This window comes from Caloenas nicobarica, chromosome 14 (assembly GCF_036013445.1).
Source record: "Caloenas nicobarica isolate bCalNic1 chromosome 14, bCalNic1.hap1, whole genome shotgun sequence".
Lineage (NCBI taxonomy): Eukaryota > Metazoa > Chordata > Aves > Columbiformes > Columbidae > Caloenas > Caloenas nicobarica.
In genome coordinates, this window is record NC_088258.1 from 1,074,494 (window position 1) to 1,094,141 (window position 19,648).

General features: G+C 57.5%; 1 protein-coding gene across 2 annotated transcripts in view; it reads right to left on the reverse strand.

Annotated features, from left to right (window-relative positions):
• Positions 1–222: 222 nt before the first annotated feature.
• Positions 223–19,648, reverse strand: part of GRID2IP (Grid2 interacting protein) — a 36,425-nt gene continuing 16,999 nt past the window's right edge. For both annotated transcript variants that reach the window (XM_065645102.1, XM_065645103.1), the window contains 20 exons: positions 19,461–19,546; positions 19,018–19,087; positions 17,642–17,736; positions 16,519–16,702; positions 13,761–13,935; positions 12,855–12,864; positions 11,902–12,003; positions 10,301–10,398; positions 9,729–9,846; positions 9,070–9,395; positions 8,441–8,854; positions 7,140–7,227; positions 5,907–5,984; positions 4,986–5,182; positions 4,002–4,157; positions 3,581–3,667; positions 2,931–3,060; positions 1,493–1,611; positions 862–1,026; positions 223–438 (listed from right to left, as the gene is read on the reverse strand). In XM_065645102.1, the coding sequence (XP_065501174.1) occupies positions 367–438; positions 862–1,026; positions 1,493–1,611; positions 2,931–3,060; positions 3,581–3,667; positions 4,002–4,157; positions 4,986–5,182; positions 5,907–5,984; positions 7,140–7,227; positions 8,441–8,854; positions 9,070–9,395; positions 9,729–9,846; positions 10,301–10,398; positions 11,902–12,003; positions 12,855–12,864; positions 13,761–13,935; positions 16,519–16,702; positions 17,642–17,736; positions 19,018–19,087; positions 19,461–19,546 (2,770 nt within the window). In that variant the 3' untranslated portion in view covers positions 223–366. The remainder of the gene's footprint in view (positions 439–861; positions 1,027–1,492; positions 1,612–2,930; positions 3,061–3,580; positions 3,668–4,001; positions 4,158–4,985; positions 5,183–5,906; positions 5,985–7,139; positions 7,228–8,440; positions 8,855–9,069; positions 9,396–9,728; positions 9,847–10,300; positions 10,399–11,901; positions 12,004–12,854; positions 12,865–13,760; positions 13,936–16,518; positions 16,703–17,641; positions 17,737–19,017; positions 19,088–19,460; positions 19,547–19,648) is intronic.

Here is a 19,648-nt window from a genome sequence, read left to right on the forward strand (position 1 = left end):
CAGCTGTGGGGACACGGGGACGGTCTCCAGCGACTGCTGGTGCCAGTTATACATGTTCTGGAAGCGTGGGAGAGTGGGGTTTTACCCAGGAGTGTCTGAAATCCTTTACTCAGCCATACGCTGGAAGTGGAGGATGCTAAGAAGCTGCTGTCAAGACCAGCATGGTGTTTACCTTCTCGTCCCTGTCCCCTCGCACCCACCCACCACCACCTGTGGTGCCTCTTCAGCGTCCAAACCGCCCGACCCCTCGGCCCGTGGTTCTGCTTGGTGGCAGCAGGTGACAGCAGCGTTATTTACAACCAAACTCAGGAGGAGCAAATTGCACTTTGTTGGCAATATGTTGTTGCACCCGGCGCTGCTGCGGCGTCACCAGGCGAGGGGGGACGTCACCCTGGGGCTGCGCTGGCTCTCACCCGCCTGCACGTCGCTGAGCGCCCGCTGCAGGAGAGAGCAAAGAGCAGGGGCTGAGGATCAGGCAGGGCAGCTGCTGTGGACAGGGAGGGCATTTCAATGCTGCTGGCCACTACAGACTCAATTCTTCGCCGGCTTCCCGCTGGACAAGCCCTGCCAGTCCCCGTGCCTGCTTTGTGCTGCCCAAACCCAGCCCTCGTTACCCGAGAACGTCCCACGATGACAACGGCTGCTTTACTCTCCACGGGGATGGTGCTTGGACCATCAACCCTCGTGTTGTCCTCCTGCACCGGCCAGCCAACTCGCATATTAGAAAAACTGCGCTTTACAGACACTGAGGTGCACGTGCTCACAAAAACCTCGTCTCAGTCCCACAGCTCAGATGCAAGTAAAACGCTTCACTGACATCTAACAGGAAACGCCTCGCTGGCTTTGCAAAATGCAACTCACCTCAAACTTGCTCATGAATTCTGCAAAAATGCCAAAGAAGGCTTCAGAAGTTGTCATTTTCGAGTCTTCCCCGAAGAAGGACAACACCTTGCTGAATTCCTCCATGGCCTTGTGCTGCAGGTCGTCCAGGGACCGCATGGCAGGCTGGGCGCTCTCCAGGAAGGACTGAGAGAAATGATTTAAGGGAAAACAGCCGCGCTGTGGGTCTGGCACAGATCAGAATCACTTCTACTTATCAAACGGCTGCGTTTCATCTCGGAGCTAAGGAAGGACCTGCTGCAAGTGCAGGTGAAGGGCACGAGCGAAGCGAGCCCGCTGGCACGCTCAGCCGTCCCCAGCAGCCCCTCTCGGGAAGGACGGACCCCGGAGAGCTTTCTGGCCTTGTGGCACTGGGTTTCTGCCACGCAGGGGCATGCGGACCGGTGGGCACCGCAAAAGCTGTTCTCCACGCCGGCTGGGAGCGAGTGGAGGGTGGAGGTTCCCCCTGCGCTCCCACCAAGTGCTCAGATGGTCCTTTCCCACGCGCCGGTCGCAGCCCTGCTGCTTGCCAAGGAGGCACAGCGGCAACCGAGTGGTTTTACTTCAGGGCAGGAAGTCGCATTGGTGTTTTGCCCCTTTGACAGAAGGATACGGTCATCACGATCGCAAATCTGTCCTCTGCGGTCGCTGGCATGTTGTGACAGGCCATCTGGATGTCACTGACGGTGGTGTGCAGGTCCTTGAGGTCGGCCGTCAGCGTCCTCTGATTCACTGCGTGGGAAGAGAGGATTCAACAGCCTGAGGAGACTTCGGGCTGGCTCGTTCCCCGCAGCAAAGCGAGGGCGGCGAGCACGGGCCACCGGTCAGGGCGGCTCAGGCTGTCTGCACAGCCCGTCCGTGGTGTCCAGGACGTGGGGGACAGCCAGACCTTCTGCTTGGCCCGAGCAGGGCCAAGAGATGCCAAGAACCTCAAAAGGAGCCTGTGCCAAGTGCAAGGAGCGTGCAGGACGCGGTGACACAGGGCAGTGATGGACACACGGGTCCTTGGGAAGGGGATGGAGTGTGCAGGATAAGGGATGATTTCCAGGCTGGCATCTCATCACAGCACCAGCGTTCAGAAGAGCGATGAGCAGGTCAGAGCCTTTGCTGTCCTGGGCGGCCAAGCCTTGGCTCTTGCCCAGGTGAGGGGAAGGGGAATCGCGGCATCTCCGAGGGGTTTGGGCTGCGTGCTGCAGCCGCGGCACCCTGGGTCTGTGTGAGAGCAAAGCTGGGCAGCCCTGGGTAGCACCTGGCCTGAAATTGGGTACAAACTGGCAGGATTTGGGCAGCAGGGAGTCTTCAGTGACAGCAGTGTTAGTTAACAGGCCAGATACAAAATCCAGCTGGGAAAGCTACAGGTACAGACCTTCACTGGGGCAAAGTTACATCTCCAGGCTTGAATTTTCTCCTGTATTTATCTGCTGTAGCACTAATTCCCAAGGGAATTACTGACAAACAACAGGGGATGATGTGCAGCAAGAACGCAGCCCATGCTTTGTGTGCAGCCAGCCTGTTGTGACACCATCAGCACAAGCAGGGGGTGACAGACCCAAGATCTATGTGACATTTTCTTTTATTGCAGCCAACAGAGCTGTCTGATCCTCAGTCAGCGTGCCGTACGTGCGGCTGGGCTGTGAACTCACGGGTGCTGCGCTCTGTGTCACCCGCGACGGCGGCGGCACCAACGCTGCACCTGGGATGGAGGGAGCAGAGCAGCTCCCGGCACCTTCCTCTTCTGTGCCACATTTGCACCAACAAGAGAGCTCTGAGCTTGGGAACCACTTCTTCAAGTCAGAAGGAAGGTTGGGGTCGGGGATAGAGCCCTGTCTGTGCGCTCCCATGTGCAGCAGCACGGGACGGGTGGGACCTCCCCTGTCACTAACCTCATCCCTTCCTACCCCCATCCTCTTGCTCAGGACCACTCCTCACTTGTTTGTGCTGCCATCCTGCTCCTGCCAATGTTGTGCAGCTCATGACTGATCCCAGACCCGTGCAGAACCAAAAGACAGTGCAAGGAGATGCAGAGCTTGCAGATGCCTTTGTCCATTTACCTTTGGCAGCAAGTGGCACTGTAGGGAGATCCTGGGCAAAGCCCAGGAGCTCAGGGAAATGTTGGCTGAGTGATTTGGCAAGAATGTGCAGGAAGGTGGATTTCCCATCGACAGTCTTGGTTGTGTTCAGCTGCGGCAAAGCAAAACAAGTAAGTAGATCCCTATGCAGGGGAGAGCGGGTTTCGCCAGGCACCACACACGCAGGGGCTCCCCTGTGCTGCTCGGCTCACCCTGCGTTCACGTGCGTGGCAATTCCCAGCCATGCCATGTGGATTAATGTTTAAATAGAACTTTTAATGTTTATACAGCGTGTTACACCCAGATCAGCGGCATGGAGACGCTAAGCAATGCCTCCCTGCCCCAGGGCAGGGCTGTCACCCCGTCCCCCACCGCCAGGACTCCCCCAGAGACCCACATGCGATACAGACCCTTGTTTTCTCCCCTTGCAGCCAGAACGCCGTGGGCTCTGGCAGCACCTGAGTGCAGGTATCACACTGAAGGAGCAGATCTCTCTGAGGTCAGGCCTGTGCACCATCCTGCCTCCCACCCCCGCTGCACGGGGAGCCTTGTACCAGCACACACCGTAAACCAGCACTCGGAGCCCCCGGCAGCGGTGCCTCCTGCCCGGGAACATGCGTGCTTTGCCTTACCTCCGTGAGAAAGTTGATTTTAAAGCCTGTTGTTTTGCTGGTCTTGGGCTGCCCATTGTTCAGATAGTTTCCCATCGCCAGCACAAACTGCGAAGAGAAACCTCAGTGAATGACCGGCCAGTGACCTCCAGCACTTATCCCATCTCCCATCACTTGTACCCACTTTTATGTCACAGAGCCCAATGATGTGGTAGGAGCAGAGGTAAGAAACCTCCCTCTGTCTACAGGACAGTGGGACAGTTTGCTTTTTTGGTGCCAGATCACTTCTGCTAAGGGGCCTCATACATGTGCTCATAGATTATCGTTAACAAAACCTTATCGGTTCATTCAGAGGATTAGATGAGCGGCTGCGCTGCCTGCAGTGCTCCCGTGGGTGCTGCAGACCGCGGTGGCTGTCACCAGAAGGAAGGGCTGTTCTCACCTCCAAGATCTTAGCCAGCTTCTTGCTGCTTTTCAGCTCCAGCGAGGCCTTGCAGATGCACTCGTAGCTGGCTTTGATCTCCTCTGTCTTCTCCTGCAGAGTGGTCTTAAAATGCAGGCTGCGCAAACGGATCTTGTATTCAGGTACTGACAACATCTGAGAACAACAGGAGGAGAAATTTACTGCTACCACCATCAGCTGTAAATCACCACTAGCTGTAATCCCTCCTATCTGGTGTTTTTCCTGGCATATTGCCCTGTACATGGAAGCAGTGGGCGCTTGTTAGCGCAGGTGACACTGTGGAGCAGCTGGGACGCGGCTGAGGCTCGCAGAGCATGGCCAGGTTGCTGCCATAGGATGGGAGGTTTCATGGCAACATCCCCAGTGACTTTGTTAACAGAAAGTAAGTCAGAGTTGGGCAAAGTCACTCTTACAGTGGAGTGAACATCGTGGTGTGCTTCGGCTGTAAAACAGCCACCGTGGGAGCTGCCAGACACCCCGGGCATCAGCCCGAGCGTTGCTCGCTGGTGGTCCCTGTGACCAGTGCCACCAGTTCTTCCCATAGAATCACAGAATCATCTTAGTTGGAAAAGACCCTCAAGATCATCAAGCCCAACCATTAACCCAGCCCTGGCACTGCCCCATGTCCTGAGAACCTCATGTCCGTCTGTCCAACCCCTCCAGGGATGGTGACTCCAGCACTGCCCTGGGCAGCCTGTTCCAATGCCCCACAGCCCTTTGGGGAAGAAATTGTTCCCCAGATCCAACCTCAACCTCCCCTGGTGCAACTTGAGGCCTTACCAGGGCAGGAAATTTTCTCTTCACACCTTTACCCCTGGCCCCAGGGAGGCAGCAGACTCTCCAGAGCAGACCAGGTCCTGCCTCCACTCTGCCCTGTGTTCCCTGCCCTCCAGCTCGCAGCAGGACGTCCTGGGGACACCAGGGACCTCCTCGCTCCCAGAGCACATCTCTGCCCGCAGGTACCTGCAGCACGAACTGGTCGGGCTCGCTGAGCTTGCCGGGGTTCTCCTTGTAGCTCTGGAAGCGCTGGACCTCCTCCCCGTCCGGGGCGTAGAGCAGGAGCTGCTTGATGTGGGAAGGCTCCAGCCGGTCCGTCTCCATCGTCATGAGGATCTGGCGCAGCTCCATGTGCGAGAGCTTGAGGTGGGCAATCAGGATGGCTGCGGGGAACGGGGGCACGTCACTGGGGAGGGGAGGAGGACCAGACCCCGGGGGTGGCTGCGCTGGGACAGCACGGGGCCAGGAGAGGAAGATCAATCTCTCCACAGTGAGTGGAGCAGACTTCTCCATGTGCCCACAGCGGCACAGGGTCAGCCCTGGGGGCAGGAAGGGTTTTCCTTCTCCAGGGCCCTGCAGAGGGTGCACAGGGACCCAGGGATCGCTCTGGTCCTGCAGAGCCCCCCAGGTATTGCACCATGTGCATCATATACATCACCAAGGCATCGTGCTAGGATGCTGGAAACGACCCCCAGTGCCTCCTCCCCTCCCACGTTCCCCATGGCCAGGGGCTCGCAAGGTCCCCCCGAGCCCCCACCCTCCATCCCAGCACAGCAGGTCCCGGAGAAGCAGCAGCGACCCCTCCCGGGGGCCCCGCACCCCTCTCTGCCCCATGGGGCTGTGCCAGCTCTTCCTCTCACCCTCCCAGGCCCATGAGCCACATCCCATCCCCGTCCGTCCTGTAAAACCTTCTTCTCCCCGCTGCCCGGGGCCGAGCCCAGCCCAGAGAGGCTGCAGGAACAGCCCAGACCAGCAAAGCTGTGCTGGGGTTGTGCCCATGGGATTGTGCTCATGGAGCCTCTTTCCTTTTACCTTTCCAGTTCTCTACATCCCCGGTCCCATTTCTGGGCTGGTTTTGGGGCTACGTTGACTGTGACATTTACTTACATGTGTTGTAGGCCTTTTTGTGGGACAAAATTTCTACCACGTCTTTCTTTTTAAAGTTTTCAGGCATGAGAGTTGGCTCTGGAAGAGAAACTGAAAGATTTAATCATGGGTAAGGACAGGCTCAGCTGGCTCCAGCAGGAAGAAAACTGTCCTGAAAACAGGGAAACCATGAATGAAAGAGAGGAGAAATGATGCTTTGCACACAGCAATGGCTCCGGGAATCCTTGAATTCTGCGATTCAAAGATCTCCTCAATGGAGGACTCAGTTGGAGCTGAAAAAGGTAAAACAAGAGGTGAAACACACAGAAAATCCCAGACACATCCCAAAAAAATATAGCCCCTGAGAAGAATCCCATTTAATCCCACTTCCACTGCCAACCCCACCTGTGTCTGCTCCTTGCAGGAGGGCTCAGACATCTCGCGGGCATTTTGCTTTTCCCAGTGTAAATGCAGCAGCTGCACTGCCCCACGGGACGGGACCGCCTCGCTGCCACCCCGAATGGCACCACCCCGGCCGGCACCGCCCGGCACCCCAGCCTGGACCCGCTCGCTGGGTTTGCAGCACCCAGAGCCCGGGGGCGGGGGGTCCTGGGGGGTGGGTCTGCAGGACACCCCAACTCAGGAGCCATGGGAAGGCTGTGCTGCCCTACGGACCCCACATGTGGGTCTTGGGGGAAAATAACTTAATATATGTATAAAAGGTGCTGCCTGTGATGCTCTCAATGGGCACAGGAATGTTTTCATGGCTTTTTCAGGGCTGAGTTCTCAAAGCAACTGAGCTGCAATTGGCTTCCTCGCTTGCAATGGCTGCTGCTGCTGCTGCTGCTGCCGACGCGGCTGAGCGCCCCGCTGCACAGACCGCAGCAAGCAGGGCACAAACCACTAAATATGGGGTGCGGGTTTGGGCTTCTGCTCATTGCACACCAGGCCGGGAAGCAGCACTGAGGACAACGGGGAGCGAAACCCTCCGGCTGAGTTTCACTGCCCTGATCGACTGAAATGCAGAGAGAAAACAGATAATGGCAGCGAAGAAAATTAAGGGAGATAGGGAAATAATCTCCACCTTAATGATCTGCTGTGCCACCAGTCACAAAATCCTGAGGATGCAAGAATTCTGTGCCGTGGGGTGATGGCAGGACCTGGCATCGCCTCGCTGCCCACCGAGCCCCAGTTCCTCCCAGTGCCGCGGTCTCTGGCCGGTACCAGGACCTGCTCTGTGGCTCAAGTACTTACTCGTAGGTTTCTGCGTCCCGAAGTGCAGCTCCAGGTCGAGGTATTTGACCATATCACTCAGCTTGTCATAGTCCGAGTCTTCCCCGAGCTGTGGGAGGAGGAAGAGTCAGGGGCTGTGGTGGCACAGGGGACAGCCCGACACTGCCCGTCCGCGCTCGGCCACCGTCACCCCGCACCACACTGAGGCCTGTGTCCCCACAGGGACCCCAGATGGGTTGGTGGCACCGTCCTGTAACTGGAGACTCGGCCACCATAAACCCTGTGCAGAAAGCAGAGCCTGGTGACCCGCTCACCTCTGGGGGGGGCAGTTTCTGCATGGGTCACTAAGCCCATCTGGTGGGATCCGTTCTCATTCCAGAAGAAAAGGAGGAAACCGGAGATTCGCCCCATCAGCATTTCCCTGCACCCTGCAGCTGGCGGCACTGCCCTGCGGGTTCATCTGACTCCTGCCACAGCTGGAGTCCTACAGAGCCCTGCTGCTCTTCACTTGCTGCTCGGCCGTGATTGCTTAAGTCAAGGACAAAGTGGGAATTCCACAAACTTCAGGGGTTTTTGCATACAAAAACATCACCAGGAAGAATCATCTTGTTCTCCAGAGTGCTGGGGAGAGGGACCTGCAGGATTCCAAGTGCTTGCTGCGGGGTGGGAGCCCGTGGGGCTGGAAGGTGATCCCACAGCTCCCCTCTGGCTGCTCAGGACACGAAGAACACGGCACGTCTGAACACAGGAGGTAAACTCCAGCGAGGCAGCTTCTCACTACCGAGACTCGAATCCACCTCCAGCATTCTGCATCTCCTCCAGCCCATGGTGCCCAAGGATTATCACATCCAGTCTCAGCCTCGCTTCTGCTTTCCCTCTCCGGTGTCCTCCCCTGCCTCCCTACTCTCCCCATGGCGCTGCTTTCAACCAGCCTCATGTTTTTTAAGTGACAAAGCATCTTACAGCTACAGAACGTGTGTGAAGGCAGCTCCTGCCTATGTCAACCCACAGAGCGCAGGAAAGCAAGCGCTCCGCAGCGCGCTGCAGGAAAAAAAACACATTTCAGGTGCTTTCCGGAGCCTCTTCTCATCCCAGCAGATTTGCTCCGAACAATTAAAGGGATGAAAATAAATATGAGGCTTTCTGTACCATGTCACCTTCAGAGTTCATGGAATGCGTGGCCCAACAAGAGGTGAGGACACGATGCTCCGGGAGGGGACAGGCCCCCCCGCACCCACAGACGTTCCCGCGCAGCCTCGGCAGCCGCTCCCCCAAGCGCGGTTTGGACCCTCATCCCCCGGCTCCCCGCTCGGGGGCCGTACCTGTCCCCAGATGGTCCCTTCCGAGTTCTCCACCTGCTCCCAGCGCAGCCTCTTGACGCTCATGTGGTTGGACTCGCTCCGGCGGTGCAGCAGCCCCCGGTGCAGGGGGGGGGCACAGGGCACCGGGGGAGGGGGCGGGGGGGGCGGCGGGGGCGGGATGGGGTGCAGGTGGCTGACAAGGGATTTGGGGGCAGGTGACGTGCTGGCCTTGGTGGCCTCTGCCTTGGTGGGGACGCTCTGGGGGTCATGGAACTGCAGGGGGGGTGGAGGTGGTGGGGGGCTGAGCGGTGGGGGGGGGATGTGATCTGAGAGTGTGGAGTAGGTGAGGGAGCTGCCCTCGTCGCTGCTGCTGATGTACTCGCTGCTGCTGACATCGTTGGTGACGTAGCTGCCCTGGTCATCGTGGAAACTCATCTGGGAGAGGGAGAGGCCAAAGGTGGCACCTCATCCTCCACCCAGCCAGCCCTGGGGGGGTCCTGCCCCAGAGCGGGGTGGCCCTTGTCCCCCTCCACCACCGCAGAGCCCCAGGACGTGTCCCCAGCAGCTCTGCCCGCATCCTGGTGAGATGCAGGCTGCGTGATGGGTGCTCCATGGCCAGCACAAAGACCATGCACCTGCAACACGCTCACCTCCTCATAGTCGTTCTCAGGAGTGAGGAAATCATCCACGATGGTGACCCGGTGTCCCAGCTGCTCACTGAGGGCGTCCAGGAACCGGTCGGTGTCGCGGCTGCGCGGGGGCCTGGAGAAGGTGAAGAGCTTCCTCCGCCGCGACAGCGGGCTGAGCGGGCAGCGGCGGTGCTGGGGGGACGGGGCCGGGCTGCTGTCCAGGCTGACGTAGGGGTTGGACTCAGTGCTGCTCGGGGAGGCCACGCTGCTGTGCAGGCGGTAGTAGCACTGCTGGGAGCCCAGAGCCTCGCTCGGCCACGAGATCCCCGACCCCGGCTTGCGAGCACCTGCGGGACAGAGCGATGCCCGGGGTATCCTGCACCGGCTGCTCCCCGGGGCCCCCCACCCGTGACGAGCCCCAGCGCCCCCCAAATGCCACGTGAGACGACGGTGCAGCCAGCAGAGAAGAGCACGGGAGGCCCGTGGGATTTGCCATCCCGCGCACTCCACTGCCCTCCTGCCGATGCAGCTTTGCAGGAGCCATCGCTGGGCTCCCACTGTCACTGCTTCATTATAAAATAGCACCAAGTGAAAGGTGTTTTCCCCTCTGTCTGCCTGGGCAGCACCGTCCGCCATCACCTGAGACCCCTCCAAAACTTCTGTGGGAAGCTGGCCCCTACCTGCAGCGTGTGGCAGCTCCGGGGCAGGGGGCGATGCTCTGTGCCGGGCAGCATTACCCATCTTGCCAGCAAAGCTGCCAATCAGGCGATTTTCTAACTCTGCATAGACAGCTGACATCTGGAAAAAAAAAAGGAAAAAAGAGCTGCTGTTGATGCCCGAATCGAGACAGGGCTTGTGGAGAACCCAGAGACCTGCAGCGTCCTGGGGACAGGACAGCCACGCCAGCCCCCAGGCTCTTACCCTTTACAGGAGGGCTTCACCCTAAGCCAAGGCTACCCTGCTTTTTCTGAAGCTCCCAAGAGCCTCTCCAAGGCTGCAGCAGACGCTGACAGACACCCGCTCTATTAAAGCTGACTAATTGCCCCGGGAAGCGATCTGGGTGACGAGCTCTGCGGCAGGGATGCTGTCAGCCACCAGCAGGTATTTATCCTTCCCCCATTCCCTTTTTTCCACTTTCCTGCATGAACATGAAAGGACTCAAGTTCTCCGCCCTCCCTGTGAACACGACGGTCCCGCACACATTGACCAAGTGCTTCCCAAGGCTCGTCCCCACAGCCCCAGGAGGTCGCACCATTTTGGGGTTGGGTGTCTCCGGGAGGGATGTGCCATCACCAGCCTGTCTCTCTCCAGGGATCAGGCGAACTGGGACCTCCACAGTGTCACTCTGACCTGCCGGGGAAGGAAGGTACAAACCAGTCAGGATCCCATCCCTCCAGCTCCAAAGGAAACCCCCTTTTTCCAGTTACATCCACGGAGAGCTTCTGCTCGGAGGTTAATGGCTGGAAGAACATTGTCTGCTTCTTATAATTTAATGGTTTGTGCAGGGAGGTGAATGAGGATGCGCCCCAGAGCCGCTCAGACTCGGCTTGAGGTTAACAAGAGAGGTCGCAGGCTCTGCTCTTTCCTCAGGGCAGCTGAGGACACGGCTGCTCCCTGCAGCTGGCAAACATCTGCCCGGGCCAGCGGCTCCCCGGCGAACGCAGCTGTCGGCCACTCTCCTGCTGCAATCACAGCCAGAAATGCTCCTCGGAGCCGGGTTAGAGAATCTTCCTTGGGGAAATGTCCTGGAGTTGACTGGCCCGACAGCCGGGGAGCACAGCGCTCCGGGGGGAAGCAGGGAGGAAGGTGCAGCCGAGGGGTGGGGAGGTCATGGGCAGAAGCTGTAAGTGCAGGTCGAGTGCCCCTCGCAATCAGCTAAGAGTGATGGAGGAATAATAATTATCACTTTCTGCAACTGCCTGCTCCTGAAAGGAGCTTGGAGCCAGGGGGGTCGGGCTCTGCTCCCCAGGAACAAGCGCCAGGACCAGAGGAAACGGCCTCAAGTTGCGCCAGGGGAGGTTGAGGTTGGATCTGGGGAACAATTTCTTCCCCAAAGGGCTGTGGGGCATTGGAACAGGCTGCCCAGGGCAGTGCTGGAGTCACCATCCCTGGAGGGGCTGGACAGACGGACATGAGGTTCTCAGGGACATGGGGCAGTGCCAGGGCTGGGGGAACGGTTGGACTCCATGATCTTAAAGGTCTTTTCTAGGCTGAACAATTCTGTGATTCCATGAATAAGCAGGATGCCTTGTCGCGCCATCCGGGAGAGGAGGACAAAGACCCGAAGGACTGAAAACACAACCAGCAAGCTGGGGTGCATCTGGAGGAGAGGGTTGGAGATCTGGGGGCTGTGGAAATCCCTGGGGCAATACAAGCTGGTTGGGATTTTCAGAGGAATGGGGAGATACGGGGCTTCTCTCTGAAAAGATGGTTTGTGCCCCGAGTGCAGTTCATTGGGAGTGTCAAAATGGCACTGAACCATGGTCACCTTCCTCACATGGATTCCACAAATGCTGCTTTCCCTGTCGATTTGGTGGTGTCCAAGAAAGTTCACAGCTGAAACTGTGCACCCCAGAAGGGAGCGCTCAGACCAGCATCAGTTCACGTCTGAGCAATGGACTGGAAACGACACCCAGCCTCAGCCTAAGTGGGTAATTATCGGAATGGCTCATTTCAACTGCTTGTGAAAATGGGGATTTCGAGTCACAGCCTCTGCGCTGGCTCTGTACCTGCGTCCCTCCCCACCACCCACGCTGAGGACCAGGTCGGGGTTTGTTTTGTGGCAGAGCAGATGTACAGCTCAGGCACAGCCCCCAGCCCCGCTCCCTGCAGCGGGACCCCCCGATCACCCACCTGCTGCCCCCCCCTCATCGGGGCGGGGGGTCCGCAGGCTCCCCCGGCACAGGGATGCTCCTCGGACGGAGCTGCGGTAGCGATCCTCCGCGTCCGGCTCGGCTGTGCGGAAAACACCCTCCGTCAGGCTCGGCCGGTGCGTGCCGGGCCCCGCGGCTCCCTGCTCCTCCTGCCTCACCCCTGGCACTCGCAGCTGCTCTCTGAGCCCTGCACTTGGCCGTGGCCCCGCGACAGCTGCCCGTCCCCCCCGCAACCCCCACACTGGGGCCAGAGAGCGGAGCAGGTCACAAACACAGGGCAGGGGATGGATGCCCAAAGATGAGACATGCAATTGCTTTTTCCAGCAGGATTGGCATCCACCAGCTCACGGTGCATGTGAAAGCCCAGCCCTGAGGCGGGCTGGCCCAGAGGGATGCAGCTCATACCTTCCTGCCCTCAGGGGACAAGGTGGGAGTGGGGACCAGCACCAAATGCTGCCTGGAAGAGACATTGTCTGACGGGCTGGTTCATGTGCAGTTTGGTGCGACAGCTCAGAGCGGCTCAGACCCACAGCAGGATGGAGATAGCGGAGCATCAGTCTCCGTGGTATTCAACAGACCAATGCTCAGACAGCCCGATACACACAAACATCTGAGATCACCACCGAGTTTGGAAGAAGCCCAGATGAAGGACTAACCCAAATTCAGAGATCTCTGGCCGTCACGCTTCCACGCATAGACACACACATAATGCACCAGAACAACCAGAACTTCACATGGTCGGAGAAAAGCTGAAAGGAGCCAGGGAACCGGGAACAACAGCCCCAAACGGTCTGGTCCCAGGAGATTCACTCCCGTGCTCTCCTCCTCTGCCAGGGCTGGAGACACCTGCCTTGGACTCCCGAAATACAGCTGCAAACTGCAAATACATCAGCTTCTCTCTGAGATTTTCTAAGGCTTATGAGCTAATTTAACGGTCTAAGTTCTTAGGAATATGCAACGTGTTAGGCGGGTTGAGCCGTGATTCTGCACACACAAAACCAAAAACTGAGAGTACAAATTAGGTGAGCAAATACCCAACAGGAGTACTTGCACCAGAACTTTGAGCTGTTTCTCTCTGTGAGGAGAAAGGCTGTGCTAAAACAACTGTGTTCCTCCAAAAGTCAACCAACACCTCTTTCATATGGTTCTACCTACAGAATCTAAAATAAACATAGCAACACAACATAGAAGAATTTGAAAGTAATTAAGAAGCCCAAATCCAAAGATTAAGACATTTCAGTCCAAATTTGCCCTCACTTTTCTGCTGCCTGACTGCAAAGCCCCTAATCCTCAGCAAACCACAGCTGGTTTTGGTGTTGCCGCAGCCCCGGTGATGGCGAGGGGGAGAACCCCCAACCGCCTGCCGGGTCCCTGCTCCCCAGCCTCCAACCACGGACACCTGCGCACACCTGGCTGCTGGGGACATCCCGAGGGACACTCCGTCACCGCTTATCTTCCCCCTCTGCTCTGAACGCTGCCCCTAAGCCATCCACGTCCTTTCCAAACCTCTAACGACCCAAGCAGCTTCCAAAAACCTTCGCTCCCAGAAGCATCACCTGTCCTCTCAGTGCAGAGTTTCCTTCCAAAACTCCACAGCTCCGTGGTGCACAAAAGATAACCTGCCTCCTGACGTTTACAGGTCAACCTCATTGGTAACAGGAGCCGGAATCTCCTGTGTGCTGCTCGACACCCCGCACGGCTACCAGCTCCGTGCAGGCAGCGTGCAGGCAGGAGCCAGGCAGGGCAGAGCTGCCTGCTCCCTCGTCACCCCAGCCTGCGCCCAGTGCCGCTGCCGAGGTCCCCAGGGACTGGTGGGACATGGTGTGTCCGTGCTGGAGCGCAGCGGTTTTTCCTCTCACCTGCCAAGGACTTGTAACCAAGAAACCTGGCAATCTTTTGGTGGCAGTGCTCCTGCTCTTCGTACGTCAGCAGCTGGTAGATAAACTGCCAAATGACTTGCTTGGCCGGTGTGTCCAGCACCGGATACACATCCACAATGAGAGTGTCAATATTCCTGCAAAATCGGAAAGAGAGGGCTGGCAGCGAGCGCATCCCTGCGGCACAGCCCCGCCACGCCGTGTCCAGGGCTCCGGCGCTTCCCTGCGTCCCAGCTGCTGGGTTTGGCTCCGAGTCCTTGGCACAAAGAGGTTATTTCGAAGCAGAGGTGCCGGGCTGCGAGCAGGGGACGGAGCCCTTTGGGACATGGAGATGTGCAGCTGGTGCTAACGGGGAGAGCAAATTCCCAGGGACCAGCAGCACCTGCCAGCCAGGTATAAAACCTGGTTCGTGAGTCCGCCAGGGCGTCTGGGGAGCAAGAGGGGCAAGGGAGCACTGGAAAGCAAAGAGAACCCTGGAAAGCCTGAATTTTAGCCAGCAGCAGGTAAGCAGGCTCAGGGAGAGAGGCAGTGGAGAGGGTGGCTGGGCTGGCAGCCTCAGCGGGCTGAAGGCTCGGCCTCGTTTTGTTCTGCGGTGCGTAGAGATGGTGAAAGGGCTGTTGCGAACAGCAGGGCTGAGCACCTGATTCGGGGAGGAGGATGAAGCAGCCTGGGGGAGGAGGGCTGTCCTGGGGAGGAGGGCTGAAGTCAGTGCTGAGAAACTGAGGCAGAGATGTTGGGTTAAAGCTCGTTGCAACTATTGCATCCTTAATGTAGCAGTAATAGTAAGAACTTCTTATAAGAGCTAGGAGGAAATTGCATATGTAGAACCAAACCTGTTGTCCTGCTGTTAGCTGAAGGGACCATCAGTGCCCTCCCAGGAGCAGGGGGAGCGAGGGGTGAAGAGGCTCAGAGGCTGCAAGGGCTCCATTAATGAAGTGTCCTGGGGACCTCGGAGGCCAGGAGGGATGAGAAGCAGCAGGAGCCATCCAGAGCCTGCCAGCAGCTACCTGCTAAGCTTTTCCCTAGTTTAGCGCTAATTTGCATTTCTCTTGGCTGTCAGGAGCCTGTTTCCCCTTCAGAAGAGTTAAAAGTTAAAGAGCTGCTGAGGCTGGCAGCTGCTCTGCCCTGCGAAGCCTCTGCTCCTACCAGCCAGTTTGTCATGTGCAAACTGCCTGGGGGACCAGAGCCCGGAATGAATGGGGGTGTCCTGACTCTGTCCCCTGCGTTTGCTGCTGGGAAATGCTGGTATCCGCATGCTGCAGCGGCAGGAAACATCAGCTGGATGTTTGGGGATTTCCCTCCTTGGCGGAGCAGTTAGAGGTCACAGCTGGCTCGTCTGGGACCGGCATGCAATTAGGTCATGAGGAATTATTGTTAAATGGAGCAGTGGCCTCTGTGTGGAGCCATCTGGGGCAGCTGGAGGCAGGAGGAGAGGGTGGGTATGTCCGTGTCCCTGCTGCACCACGCTCCCCACAGGCAGCAGTGACAGCCCCAGCTCAAACGCTGCTGGGAGACCGAGGAACATGTGCTGCCCTGCACTGGGACCTGGGGGTTGATTTGTGGTACTGGGGTTCCCATCCTTGTGCTGCTGAGCAAGAGCAAACACCCCGCTAGGCTGGGGTCGGCATCTCCCAGCTGCAGACCCCAGGGACTGGGTCTGCCCCACCAGCCGCGCCGGGGGCTGAACTGCCCAACTGCGCAGTCCTGCAGAAGTAGCGTGGTCTCGAGAGAGCACGGAGTGATGATTTCTGCGTTCCCAGGACAGTGTTAGTGATCATGGGGCCTCGAGAGGGTTCACTCAGCAGGTGCTGGGGGGATTTATGTGGCTGTGCCTCCCCAGCACCTGCCGGCACAGCAGCACCCAGGCTCCCCGCAGAGCATTTCCTTGTCAAACTGAGGATCTGGACCCCCTGATCTTTCAGTCTTTACACTGCAGGCTGCTCCACCGCTGCAGCAGGAGCTGGCCTGGGAGCTGGAGTTAGGTAATGGTTGGATGTGATGATATTAAGGGTCTCTTCCAACCAAAATGATGCTATGATCTGTGGCTCGTGGGGGACCTGGGCTCCCAAGAAGCAGCTGAGCAGCCTGGCTCAGTCAGCTCCGCAGGTGCAGGAAGAGGCAGAAGCATCTCCCAGTGTCAAGAGGGATGGCTTATTCACCACAGTGCAGAAAGGTTAAAGACCAAGGGCAGAAAACAAAGTCACTACTGAAAGCCGTGAGTCTGCCAGGGACTGGGTTTCAGCCCCTGCAGCAGGGCAGGGAGGATGCTCCACTGCAGGACGAGGGCTCTGCCAGTCACAGCCATTCCTGTGCTGCAGCCAAGATGCTGAGAAGGGAGAGAAGACAAGGATGAAAAGGGTGAGATTTACTGAAAGAGGTGAAACAGGATCTGTGGCCATCGGGCATGGCCAGACAGCAAGAGAGCTCATGCCCTGGGGGACCAGAGTTGTTTTATGAGGGTTTAAAGGTTGACCGAATTAACCTCAAAAGCCAATGAGTCTGCCCTGTCCTCAGGCAGGACACCTGGTGAGATGTGGGCACGTGCCCGCACGTACAGGGAAATACACAACTGGGGAAACTGGAGAACGTGATCCCAGCAGAGCTCGGTGCTGGCAGCCTCACCGCCGAGGGCTGCCGTCTGCTCAGAGACCGGCTCAGTCGTGGGCATCGCTACCAGGCCAGGCACCAGCATTGGAGGAACGGAGCTGCTAAGGAGTTACCGATGTTGGAAGAAGCCTTCCAGCGCTTTGCAGGTGGTGTAACGCTCGGGAGGAGTCAGCAGGTGCTCCAGCTGCTGCATGAAGGTCCTTCCTTGGATCTTGATGCTAGAGGGGAGAATCTCTGCAACCCACTGCAGGGAGGTGAGGGCAGAGGAGCTGCTTGGGGAGTCGGCAGAGTCAGAGTCTGCAAGGTGCGGGTAGAAAGAAAAAAGAAAATCCAACAGACAAAGGGTCTTAACTATGGGTTAGAAGGCTTGCGCCAAACCAAGGGTCGGCACTGGGGACAGCTTCACCTGTGCACAACCCCTGCTCTACAGAAATACAAATCCAGACATGATGATACAGACACCGTTACACCTAGAAAAGCAGATTTCAGTCACTGGAAGGCAGCAGGTGACAGGATGAAATAGCTCATCTGGAGCTGGGTCTGGCCCTGCCCTCCTCCTGCTCTGGAGCTTGTGGCTGGTCCAGTAGGTCCACAGTTTTGTTTTTAGGGCACATGCAAGTGAATTGGTAACATGGGGCTCCTGATGTGAAGCTCAGGGGACTCCACTGCTGCTCGGGAGGGACGAGACAGTCCCTGATCCTGCCCTACGTGTTGCAGAGCAGCACCCCGATAATGCACCGACCCTCCTGCCTTGGCACAGCTCTGGCAGCGCCACAGGGACCGAGCCCTGCCCTGGCTGCGGTCCTGCCACTGGAGTCCTGCTGACAGCCACCCGCATCGCCCAGGCACCCTCATCTCCCACTGCCTCGCTCACCAGCAGCAACCTGAATTATTCATAACAGCAGCAGTTATTCCAAACACCACAGTCCGTGCACAACCGCGGGATTTGCACAGCGACCATGGATACACAGGGTTGGATTACTGCGGTCAAGTACATGGCACAGGCTGCACGTGAATGACATTGGCAAGGGCTGTCAAGGACGATCATACAGGAGGATGAGCCCTTCTGGAGAGCAGCCAAGCCTGAGATCAAGCCTGATCCCAGCAAGCAGGCAGCAGTGAGCGGAGCAGCGTTGGGCTCCAGGCAGCACCTAAACCCTGCTGAGCCCGTGGCGGGTATTTGGCCATTCCCTCCTGTGTGGGCTTCTGCAGCTGCAGCCCCTCCTGCGCTCTTACCCTTGGAGACGCTGACGATCCCCTCTTCCACCACCAAGGTGGGCATCGCCCCGCTGCCCTGCAGCATCGCCACCACCTTGTCGTGGGAGCAGTTCCTGCGGGGACAGGAGAGCCGGCTCAGCGCTGCCAGGCTGCTGCCTGTGCGGGCAGCGGCTCTGGGCAAGCAGCGCTGACATGGAGCTCCCAGCCGGCTCTGTTTCTCTTGCAAAAAACCTCATCCTGCTGCTCGGAGCCAGGCAGCGCTGGGCCCTGCTGCAGTTCCCCTGACTCTGGATCTTTGCTTTGCTGTGTCTGTGCTGCTCAGAAAAGAGTCTCCCCAAGGGAGCGTGTGAATTGCACCCCGAGCCCTCCGCTGTACCCGCAGCACGGCACAGCCGCAGGACATCCCGCGGGCACCCTGCGGGGCCGTCCCTGCAGGCAAAGCCGGCGCTACTTCAAACTCAGATCCAGAAGATGAACTTCCAATCTAAGTGATACAGTGCTGCTGGTCTCTCCTCGCCTGTCCTAATTCTGCATGAAAAGAAAATGCAAGGTGGATGCAAAATGCTTTTTTTGTAGGTAAAAAAAAAAAAAAATCTTGGAGTGTCCTTGGAGAAGGGTACGGGCCAGGCTGGGCCAGCGCCTGCCAGAACGTGGGCTCAGAGGACAATCGACTCGGTCTGCTCTGTTTTCTGGCAATGCTGCATCAGCCAACAGTTTGCTGGATCAGCTGAAATGTGAGAACCTGAGCACTGACAGAAGCAGCATCAGATGTTTAATCTTTAAATATTCATCACTCTCTCCTACCGTGTAGCCTCTTCTAACCCTTTGCTCTTGCTTTTTGTGCAGAAAGACCAACCTGAGGCAATACAGGCTGCTACCACTGCCCAGCGAGATGCACGCTCAGCTCTGGTTTGATTGCTTTTGTTGGGCACAAATAATATATAGAAGAATTAACTTCTGTGTGGAAATGCAATTGCCTATGAGGGTTTTAAGCTTATGATCCCATTCTGGGAGCGATTTGTGGGCTGGCTCGTGTTCTGCTCCTCCCAAAAGCAGAAGCCCAGGTATGTTTAACACATACAACTTAGCCCACAGTGGCTCAAATCAGGGTCCGCGGTTGGGCTGCAATTGCAATGCTAGTTATATATAGTGTGTCGTGCATTACACATGGTTATTTGCACAGGGAAGTGAAAGAAGGAGCAGGGATGGAGCTGAAATACTGTTCTTAGAGCCATGTTTTTGTAAAGGAGGTGTCTGTACAGGGCAAAACCCCTTGTGCACCTCAGCAGACAGCTCTCGAGGACAGCCAGCTCTCGTCTCTGTTGCACGGGAGTGAACAAGTGAACATGCGCTTGGCCACCGCGCCCCCGGGACCCCTTTTGCAGAGCTCTTACCTCATGTCCAGCCCATTGAGGAACAGGATTCGGTCTCCAGCTTTGAGAGCAGCTTTCTCTGCCGGGCTCCCTGCACACACAGGGAACGAGACGGGCTTCAGCTGGGGGGCCCTGCTCGGGGGGGCTCCCCTGTGCGCAGGAGCAGCCCAGGGCAGGGACCCACTGGGGTGTTTGGGTGGGATGGGGCTGTTCACCGGACACAGGAAATTATTTCAGGCTATTCGTGGAACACAGACATGTTCTGCCTTTCGAAACAGGGAATGCATAAAGCCAAACTAAATTGTACCAAAGACACTAGTCATTCAGCTCAGGGAAACTCCATCACTGAGCCTTGTAAAAGTCACTTTTGCTATTTTCTAGCAAACAGCCAGCACTTAAAGTTGTGAGTTGAGACCAGAGATAAAGAAGTGTCTTTGAATCTTGGGGCTGGAGGTTTTTCTTACCTGGCAGAACAGACTCGATCCACACTGGGGCATGGCCGCGGAGTGTGAAGCCAAAGCTTCTGTTGCCTTTATAAACTCGCACAGTTCTGCAGGTTAAAAAAACAAAACAAAAAAAAAGGGAAATCAGAGCCCAACAAAGATTTGGTTCTTGTTCCCTTTCCCAGCCCCTCGAAGTCCCATTAGCTTGG